At 42.1% G+C, this 10911-nt stretch overlaps 2 protein-coding genes across 2 annotated transcripts; both read right to left on the bottom strand.

Moving 5' to 3' along the window:
* Positions 1-509: 509 nt before the first annotated feature.
* LOC311182600 (hemoglobin subunit beta) lies at positions 510-1915 on the bottom strand. Its single transcript, XM_084251492.1, has 3 exons — positions 1777-1915; positions 1440-1662; positions 510-762 (listed from the first exon to the last, which is right to left on the bottom strand). Exons 1-3 carry the CDS (start codon positions 1866-1868, stop codon positions 634-636), a joined length of 444 nt encoding a protein of 147 aa, XP_084107618.1. The 5' UTR covers positions 1869-1915; the 3' UTR covers positions 510-633.
* Positions 1916-8917: 7002 nt separating this feature from the next.
* Positions 8918-10311, bottom strand: LOC311182607 (hemoglobin subunit beta). Its single transcript, XM_084251500.1, has 3 exons — positions 10154-10311; positions 9817-10039; positions 8918-9170 (listed from the first exon to the last, which is right to left on the bottom strand). The coding sequence occupies exons 1-3, from the start codon at positions 10243-10245 to the stop codon at positions 9042-9044; spliced, it is 444 nt and encodes a 147-aa protein (XP_084107626.1). The 5' UTR covers positions 10246-10311; the 3' UTR covers positions 8918-9041.
* Between the last annotated feature and the right edge of the window lie 600 nt (positions 10312-10911).

Raw genomic sequence — 10911 nt, 5'->3', positions numbered from 1 at the left:
GGACACAAATCATATGTGAGCAGTGAATTTTGCCTCTATAGGTTAGGATGAGGATAGGTTGTTTGGGGGTTGTTTTTGACAAGTGAGGGAGGGAGGTTATTCCATAGAGCCCAGAGCCTTAGGGAGTAGAGCACTGGGTGCTAAAATGGGCAGGCAAGGGAAGCAGAAAGAAAAGAAATGTAACTGTGCCTGAACAACCATTACGGCACTGACTGAGCTCATTCTTCTGAGTAAAGGTAAAAAAGGAAATGAACTTACCCTAAGAGTTAAATATTAGGTCTGAGGCTCCATAAACCCTTGAATGCCAATATTCTTTCTCTATTTCAGACCTTCTTGATCATTCCTATGATTTACAGGTAAAGTGTCACCTATCAGTGGCCAAGTATGGTCCCCTTCCACCTCTAAATTCTCTTGATTTCCTTCTACAACACACAAGAGTCCCCAACTTATTACACCCTCAGGGAATTCCCCAAGTCCTCAGACAACAAATAAGTGAGCTGAAGCAGGGCTGAGCTGAAAGTTCTTTATTAGGCAGAAAACATACCCTTGAAGGTGGGCATTATTCCCCAAGTTCAGAGGATAGAATGTAGGGAATTAGGGTCTTCCAACGCTCCCCAGGAAGAGGTCAGGGTCTTAATGGTACTTGTGAGCCAGGGCAGTGGCCACACCAAGCACCACCTTCTGGAAAGCAGCCTGAGCCTGGGGGGTGAATTCTTTGCCAAGGTTGCGGGCCAGCACACACACCAGCACGTTGCCCAGGAGCTGGGAGGGAGAAACAGACATGATTAACAGAGAAATCAACCTTGGCTTCTTTGTTCTACCCACACTCTCCCTCAAACTGATCTTCAGATTATCCCCACCAACAAAAATGAAAAAAATATATATATATATACACACACATATATACATTAATCCATTAGTTAATTGTGACAATGGGTGTCTTTTACCAAATACTGCTGCCTTCTTTTCTACTTCTGATATTTTATCATCCCATATTTCCTTTCCTTTCCTTTTAGTCTTGACATTATAAAGTCCCAGTGATTCTTTAATCATAAATTATTAACATTTATTATTATTAATTATTATTGCTTCTCTTTGAGGAGAGTTTTCAGTCTCTGTATTGAGTATCAGAATGTGTTTCCCCAAATAGAAGTAGCAGATGAGAGCTCGCACATCTAAGTGGGTACTGCGTAAAGGAATGGAAACTAGGGGGAAAATGGAAGGAGGTGGGGAAGAGTCAACATTAAAAAGAACTTGATTTTAAAGGGAGAAAGGAAAACAATAAGGGACATTGAAAGAAAAATTATTGTTATTTACACTTTGAAAAGTGATGAATGATGACACAGAGGAAAAATAAAAGCAATGGGAGAGAGAACATGCTGGTTAAGGAACCAGAGGGAAAGTGCAAACAGAGGAAAGGGGACATCTCTGAGGCTCACCCTGAAGTTCTCAGGATCCACGTGCAGCTTGTCACAGTGCAGCTCACTCAGCTTGGCATAGGTGCCCTTGAGGTTGTCCAGGTTTTTGACGCCATCGGTGATGGAGTTGGCCACCTTCTTGCCATGGGCCTTCACCTTAGCATTGCCCATGATAGCAGAAGCAGAGGACAGGTCACCAAAGCTGTCAAAGAACCGCTGGGTCCAGGGGTAGACAACCAGCAGCCTAGAAGTTGAAGAGTCATGGAGGACAGAGAGAGTCAGTGCCTCTGGGAGCCCAGGGCCTCCTCATGCCCAGCTCCTCACTCTCCTAACCCTGCCTTGTAACCTGGACACCTACCTGCCCAGGGCCTCGCCACCAACTTCATCCACGTTCACCTTGCCCCACATGCCGGTGACAAGGCCCTTTTCCTCACCAGACAGATGCACCATGGTGTCTGTTTGTGTTAGTTGCTCGTGAACACAGTAGTTTCAGAAGCAAGTATGAGCAGCAGCTGGCTCTGCTCTTCCTTTTATGCCCAACCCCGGCCCTGCCTCCCTACTCCAAGGAGCAGATTGGTTTATGTCAGGGTGTGGTTCTGCAGGGTGAAGTCTGAATGATACAGCCAAGCTCTTCTTGGCATTTCTCTCAATAGCTTATGAGTCTGACTTAACTCAGACCCAGATCTTTCTCTCTATTTCTCCTATTAGCCGTAAAATTTTCTAGTAAAATCTTCCTCCTTATTAATTTATTTGTATGGATTTTAGAATCATAATTTAGTAATCTCTTTGAGACTGACTCCTTAATTTTCTTTTCACAGAAATAAAGAATTGAGGTCCAGAAAATGATAGTGATTTTCTTGTTCTGTTTCAAAGTAAGGATGAGTGGATGGATCTCCTATGGTGTCTTCAAAATTGCAAGGTGATTACCTGGACAGCATGGAGGAAAGCTCTTCCTCAGGTTAGGTATGTCATCCTTCCTCCCTTTGGTTTGGATTAAATCCCCCTGGTAAGAAAAAAATTCATTATATTTTAATTAAATCATATAATAGATTGAATGACGATTAAAAAGTAAAACAAGGGGCCTCCCCGGTGGCGCAGCGGTTGAGCGCTGGGTTGCGAAACTGCGCGCGGCCTCTGCGGCGCCGGTTCGATCCCCGGCTGCTCCCCGGCCACCAGAGGAGGGTCCCACATGGCGTGCAGACCTCTCCTGCCGCCCGCTGCTCCCCTCAGCAGTGTACTTCGGTCCTTCTGCCTGCTCTGCTCCCCGCTCTGGCTCTGGTGAATTCTCTCACCCTCCCGCGCTTCTGACTGTACCCAGTGCATGTATAGACAAAACAAACAAACAAACCAGCAAACAAATAAATAAAGCATGCCTCTATAAAAAAAAAAAAAAAAAAAAGTAAAACAAATATGAATCAAAACAAATATGAGTGCCTTCGAAATAGTTATTCTATGTATGTCCTGGGGGCTATGTCAAGACCCCTCAATGTAGTATGAAATACTAATAAGTAAAAAATAATTAAAATCCCAAATTATTAATAATACTGATGGAGGCTTTGCTCTCAAACACTAACCCAGGACATAAAACTTTCTTCTTCCTGGACTGCAAAGTGTCTGGGAAAACAGAACCTTCTGTTCACTTCCTAGGCTAAGAAAAACTGAGTGTGGAGTTCTCTCCCTTGCCATTAAGACAGACAATGTAAAGAGCAAGGGCAGCAATCATTTCTGAGCTCAGCAGAGCACCCCAGAATTTCCTGAGGGTGCTGTTAGTTACTTTCCCTAGTTTCCATCATCTCCATCTCTTAGATGTTACTCCCTTCCCAAATTTCCATTTCCTTTCAGTAAGAAAGAACCACATAGATTTTTTTTTTACTTATCTTAAAATTGTTTCCTGACTCAGGCACACCAATGTCTAGTATCATCTTTTTCTCTCCTTTGTTATCCCTGGCAACAAATATTTAATCTGTCATCCTAGTAACTACAAAAACAGGTTTATAAGAAGAAAAATTTGTCTTTATTTCTAGTTATTTCAAATATATTCACGATTGTCACTTCCATTTTCCACTATCCAAAATACTTTCTCCATCCTTACTAGATGTTGATTCCTCATACCTTTGCCTGTCTCAAGCTGCATCAAGTACTTGTGAACAAACAGTTCTCAGAAATGTAAGAAAGGCTTGGCTCCCGTCTGGCTATCTGGAGGTCAGGTCATAATCATGTGCCCAACAGTGATGACAGGGGTAAATGAGATTGAATTTAAATATAGTCTGTTAAATTCATTCATCTTTAAAATCCTGAAGCATGTATTTTACTATTAGTCTATCCCTAGGAAAACATTCTATAAGCTGACCAGAAAAAAAAGAGGTCTTTCAAATGTTTTGAATGCTAAAAAATTAATTTAACTTTTTTAGATTTTGAATTTCATTTTATTAGATTCACCTAAATTCTTCTAAATTCTTCTTTCTTTAAGCCTCCGTTTGTCTTCAGTGACTATGTGCCTCTCTTTTGTATGAGCAACTGCAGCAGCTCCATCTTCCCATCCTCAAGACAGGAAAGGCTACTTGGTATGACTAAAGAATGAATCAGACTCTTCCTTCTGTTACCCCAAACCCTGCAGGGACAAGGCAAGTTGTAATGACATCAAAAGCTCAGACTAACAGACAAACATAAGAAAGATTGAAGAGTGATAAATGTACTTATGTTCAGAGTCTTAGACTCAAATGCAGTTCAGCATTCAAAGGTTCTAGAAAATTTCCTAGGCGCACTGCTATCTTCGTATGGTTAGCTTACTTCTACCCTCTGAAGGATACCACAGTATTTTTGTTTTACTTTGTTGTTTTTTTAAAGATTGATTTATTTATGCATACAAGAACTGGGGTGGGGGGTTACAGGCCAGAGGTGTAGGGGGTGAGAGGATTCAACAGAGACAGAGTTGGGAACAGACCAGAGGGATCGACTGAAATACACTGCTGAGGGGAGCAGCGGGTGAGTCAGGAGAGGGCCGGCCAGGGGATCAAAGTTGTGTTGCAGAGGCTGCAGACAACTTCATAGCGCTGTGTTTAACAACTTGTGCCACCAGGGAGGCCCTATTTTTGTTTTACTTTGATACCAGCCCCACTGAGACACACACACACACACACACAACACACACACACACACTATAGTCCCCAAGAGACACATAATTAAGGCAATAATTAAGAGGATGAATATTAAATTTCTTCAAGAGAATCATGACATTTTATCCAGGGGGTTGTGATTTTGTCATTTGTTTCATAAATTATCTTCAACTAGTACTTTTGTGCATGTTATAATACTCAATTTTGAATTTCCTAAGTGGACCACTTCTATGTTTTCCTCAGTCAGGCACAGTTATTTTTTTACTTTTCCCAATGCGCAGTCTCTTGGTTATCTCATCTCAGCTTCCTTTCAAATATTCATTTCAATTTGATTCAGTTAATAAAATTTAATTAAATTAAAATGCTCCACAAAGAGCAGAAATCACAAAAGCAAAGGACATATATACTGAATGCTTTAGCAATAGGTTAGATTACTACTTTTTTTAAAAAAATCATATTTTTCTCTAAAAAACCCTAGAAAGAAATATAGGCACAACTTTGATGAAGTATTTCTAATTATCACAGGAAAATTAATGTCTAAATTTCTGATATCAACATTAATATTTCCTTCATTGGGCTCAAATTTTCATTCAGAATTACTGAAACTGAGTCTACAGGCTTAAATTTGTTTCAGGATCTAAGAGCACAGAGTGGAGAAAGGGAAAAAAAAGAAGAAAACACTTATCAACTTTCTCTTTGAGGCTTGTATTTATAGACACAGAAAAGGCTGGAGGTTTATCAACAATCTTGAACTGTGCACCAAAGCTGGCTGGGAATTGAAAACACAGGGGAAAGAAGTGGGGGCTACCCCAGGAGTGTGCCAACGGAAATTCAAAGCTTCTTTTATCAGAGGGAAAAAAAGAAAGAAAACCTCTTCATATCTGTATATGAAGCGCTCGTGACTAGCTAATGAATTTAAATCGAGTCAGCATTTCTTTGCCACTAGCTCATTGTTGGCTGATAAAATTTGACTCCTTTCTTCTCAATCTGGGTCTCCCAAAACTTGTTTGCCCTCATTTCTTTTCTTAATTGGGGAGGTGGACTTTGGGACAAGGGTGTGCCATTTCCTCAGTTTGCCAGCTCCTGATTATGCCCGATTTCCTGCTACCAACTTTTGTCTCTGGAGCTTTGACTTTCAAACAGTGAGCAGCTGGACCCTGGGTGCAGGAATATGACCTTTTGTTTCTCTCCCTGAGTCATGGTTTTGATTTATGGAATGCAAATAAGCAGGCCTTCCCAAGTCAAATTTGAACCTGTGTAACTTTTGAGGCAGATTCTTAAGTTCAGTCTGTGTACACTTTGCAAATATTTAAGGTATTAATTCATGAGACCAAATCCAGGACACTGAGGCTCAAGAGATGGATAATTGAGACTTTTGCTAAGTTGCCTTGGCATTAAGTTAAATTATTTTATTTTAAAATGATGATGGAACCTCCTCACAGTATTATTTTACGCTCTTTGCCTCTCCTCTCTCTGCCACCTCTCTGCTTCCCTTTTCTCTCTCTCTCCAACCTTCTGTCTTGCACACATAAACTCCATCTTTAATCAAACATATCACATATAGTTTATAAAGCAACAAGACAGGAAGAAAATAGAAATAATCTATGGATCAGTTAACAAACAAAATTAAAATCATATACTAAGCTAGTAAGCTCGCTCCTAGAGCTTTTGAACTTCCAAGTCTCTCTACATACCTTGATCTACTCAGTACTAAAATGAGGACAGCAAAACCTTAAATATAGTCATCATTATACTTGACCCAGCCCTATTCAAGTGATGTTCGCTTGAGTTCTCAATAGTCACATCTTGTCGAGATTCATTGACCAGTTCCAGGGGAGAAGGCATTAAAGTTTGTACAGTGAACCTTTGTGTGTTTTTATTTTGTTTGCAATCATCTCAAAGGAAGAAGGGTAGTCTGTTTTCCCCTTTCATAAACACGAAATCCACAATCTCTCCTACCTTCCTGCAAGTCTTCTGAATAGCGCGTCTCCAAATTTCTGATACTTATGAATAATTTCTGTGCTCAAAAAAGTGAAAGTAAGGCAGGAAGTGTCCTGGGACAGGATAGGAATCAAGGACTAAAATTTTGCAAGAATGTTACTGTTCTATGGACTGGTAAACAAGAGTTTAAAAACCTGATGACTCTAGGCGCTAACATCTGTTGCCATAAATTTCTTTAACTCATTATTGGTTTTTGTTGTTGTTGCTTTACCATTTCTGAGTTATCTTTCCACAACTAACCAAAATAACTGCTATGATAAAAAGGAAGTCAGACTTTGAGACCAGACTGGGTCACACCGGAGCTGGGAGCACACGGCCTCCACGAGATGCTCGCCTGGGAGATGGTCACCAGCCCTGCATGACCTCCGAGCTGCCGCAGGCTGGGGTTTACAATCAGAAACAATAATGGACTTTCACCAAGTCCACTCTTCTTGCTTTCTCAGGCAATAAAGTTTAATTCCTTTATTCTCGAACTCCAATCCTATAGCCTATAGAGACCCCTAACCTCCACACCTCCCAGAGTCTGTCTCTTAGAGTCAGTGTCTGTGGAGTCCTCTTTTTAACCACAGCCAGAGGGTCTCAAGAGCCATTTTCCTAGCCATGGAACAGAAACCCTTGGTCCATCCCTCTGACTCCTGGCAGTGGAGCAGTGGACGGCACTGACATGCTGCTATTATGCAGCTGTTTTGTGGGGAGACCGGGATCAGGCTCAGGATCACATTTCGTTGTCCACTGTCAAAAGTAATCTGCCTATAATTGTACCCAAAGACGCTGATTCTGGGACATGAGGCTGTGGTTATTACACACCTCATCTAACTAGAGAGTTCTCAGTTCCTACTAAGTATAATGAAATGAGAACGGGGAATAAAAGGCTATAAAAAAGCCTCTGTCCTCAGGTAATTCAAAATATAGCAGTGAAAACAGTAAACTGTAAAACATTGTGCTCCGGTACAGGAAGAGTTTTTTTAAAAAAGCTCATATATACAGAAGGAAACAACTGGCTGTATATCAGGAAGTCAGGTAAGTCTAAAATTATTAAAAGGAGCATGACCTGGATTTAAATGCATACAAACTAGAAGCCTGCAAGGTGAATGGTTTTCAGGCTTTTCTGCCCTCCCACCATTAGGATTACCCTGCCTGATGGGGCACCTGCAGTTACTGTTGTAAGCTGTCTTGTTTACCTCTGTGGGCCATGGGAGGAGTATTGAGGTAGTCACCAAGAGAAGCAGAAGCAGGAGAGAAGAGGCAGGAGAGAGAAAGGGAGAAAGAAGCCAGAGAAGCACAGAGTAAAGACTTGCGAGGGGCTTGGAGACCTGTCAGCCTCCTGACCACCCCCACCCCCACCCACGCACCCCTGCCTGCTGTGTACCTGGTCGCTACTCTACATGTTACAGCTCAATAAAAGCCTCAGAAAGCCACTGAGGGCTCCAAGCATCTCCTTTACCTGGTCTACTGAATCATAACCTGCTCAGTGGCTATCCTACCTCTACAAAGCCACTAGAAATCTAATTTTCCATTTCACAAAAGTTATGCTTGTAGGTATGTTACTACCTATGACCACAAAGCAGATGGCTGATGAGAGTGCTTTACTTTCCCAAGTGATCCTAAGTACATATTGGCACATAATCACCAAAGGAAAGTGGGTATTAGACAACTGTTCAGATTGCCCTCTAGTTCCAGGAGGTCTAAGACAAGGAACTTCTGATTATTCCACCACATAAATATTCACTTACTGTCTGTGCATGAGCTTAACAAGGCACAGTAGTAACATAGGGTAGCACAAAGGCTGAAATGTCTCTTCACCGTGGAAGAGGAGGGTTTGGATAAATATCCTTAAGCAAGATATTGGGGAGTTCATTGAGGTCAGGGTCAAGACAGGACACAAATCATATGTGAGCAGTGAATTTTGCCTCTATAGGTTAGGATGAGGGTTGTTTGGGGGTTGTTTTTGACAAGTGAGGGAGGGAGGTTATTCCATAGAGCCCAGAGCCTTAGGGAGTAGAGCACTGGGTGCTAAAATGGGCAGGCAAGGGAAGCAGGAAGAAAAGAAATATAACTGTGCCTGAACAACCATTACGGCACTGACTGAGCTCATTCTTCTGAGTAAAGGTAAAAAAGGAAATGAACTTACCCTAAGAGTTAAATATTAGGTCTGAGGCTCCATAAACCCTTGAATGCCAATATTCTTTCTCTATTTCAGACCTTCTTGATCATTCCTATGATTTACAGGTGAAGTGTCACCTATCAGTGGCCAAGTATGGTCCCCTTCCACCTCTAAATTCTCTTGATTTCCTTCTACAACACACAAGAGTCCCCAACTTATTACACCCTCAGGGAATTCCCCAAGTCCTCAGACAACAAATAAGTGAGCTGAAGCAGGGCTGAGCTGAAAGTTCTTTATTAGGCAGAAAACATACCCTTGAAGGTGGGCATTATTCCCCAAGTTCAGAGGATAGAATGTAGGGAATTAGGGTCTTCCAATGCTCCCCAGGAAGAGGTCAGGGTCTTAATGGTACTTGTGAGCCAGGGCAGTGGCCACACCAAGCACCACCTTCTGGAAAGCAGCCTGAGCCTGGGGGGTGAATTCTTTGCCAAGGTTGCGGGCCAGCACACACACCAGCACGTTGCCCAGGAGCTGGGAGGGAGAAACAGACTTGATTAACAGAGAAATCAACCTTGGCTTCTTTGTTCTACCCACACTCTCCCTCAAACTGATCTTCAGATTATCCCCACCAACAAAAATGAAAATATACACACACGCGCGCGCACACATACACACACACGTACATTAATTCATTGGTTAATTGTTGTGCAATGGGTGTCTTTTACCAATAACTGCTGCCTTCTTTTTGTCTTCTGGTATTTTATCATCACCTATTTCCTTTCCTTTCCTTTTAGTCTTGACATTATAAAGTCCCAGTGATTCTTTAATCATAAATTATTAACAGCCTCTATGTGCTGCTCTTTGCGGAGACTTTTCAGTCCCTGTGTTGAGTCTCAGAATGTGTTTCCCCAAATAGAAGTAGCAGATGAGAGCTCACACATCTAAGTGGGTATTGGGAAGGAAGCTAGGGGAAAATTAGAAAGTGGTGGGGAAGATTCAACATTAAAAAGAACTTGATTTTAAAAAGAGAAGAAATAAGGAACATTGAAAGGAAATTTATGAAGTTATTTACACTTTGACACAGAAGAAAAATAAAAGGAATGGGAGAGAGAACATGCTGGTTAAGGAACCAGAGGGAAAGTGCAAACAGAGGAAAGGGGACATCTCTGAGGCTCACCCTGAAGTTCTCAGGATCCACGTGCAGCTTGTCACAGTGCAGCTCACTCAGCTTGGCATAGGTGCCCTTGAGGTTGTCCAGGTTTTTGACGCCATCGGTGATGGAGTTGGCCACCTTCTTGCCATGGGCCTTCACCTTAGCATTGCCCATGATAGCAGAAGCAGAGGACAGGTCACCGAAGCTGTCAAAGAACCGCTGGGTCCAGGGGTAGACAACCAGCAGCCTAGAAGTTGAAGAGTCATGGAGGACAGAGAGAGTCAGTGCCTCTGGGAGCCCAGGGCCTCCTCATGCCCAGCTCCTCACTCTCCTAACCCTGCCTTGTAACCTGGACACCTACCTGCCCAGGGCCTCGCCACCAACTTCATCCACGTTCACCTTGCCCCACATGCCGGTGACAAGGCCCTTTTCCTCACCAGACAGATGCACCATGGTGTCTGTTTGTGTTAGTTGCTCGTGAACACAGTAGTTTCAGAAGCAAGTATGAGCAGCAGCTGGCTCTGCTCTTCCTTTTATGCCCATCCCTGGCCCTGCCCTTATTGCTGCTGGGAGCTGATTGGCCCAATGCAAAAAAAGAAATTCATTGGGTAGTTAGCATTTATGATACACCCTCATTTCTCATTTCCCTTTAGCTCAGCTGGCATAGGGGTTCTAGTTCAGCATGTCAGGCTCAGGACACTTGCTCTCCCTCTACTTATTTCTGACTTCTTCTCCTCCCCAGTGCTTTCTGCTAACATTCTCCCGGGCTCATTTATGCACAAATGTTTTCATCTCACAAAGTGGACTCGTTTAATTTGTCCTTTCCTCTTATATGTAATAAAATTGAAACCTAGAAAACATTAACTTTGTCAATTTTACTCTTTGTGGAAGCTCTTTTTGCCCTTAGAAATTTTTATAAGTGATTAGATTTGATCCATATTCTGCCCTAGTTTTTATTTGATTTCTTTTTCATCTTGGCTGAGTATTTCCAGTCAGAAAATTCTTTTGTTTCATTCCTTCATTGAAATAAATGGGCATTAAAATATTCAAAAATAGTTATTACTTTCTTTCTACCTGTTGCTGAAATCGAGTTTGGGAGCATGCATAAAAGGGTAACTA

This window comes from Talpa europaea, assembly GCF_964194135.1.
Source record: "Talpa europaea genome assembly, chromosome: 1".
NCBI lineage: Eukaryota > Metazoa > Chordata > Mammalia > Eulipotyphla > Talpidae > Talpa > Talpa europaea.
The sequence above is the reverse complement of the archived record's forward strand: the minus strand, read 5'-3'. Positions and strand labels throughout refer to the sequence as shown.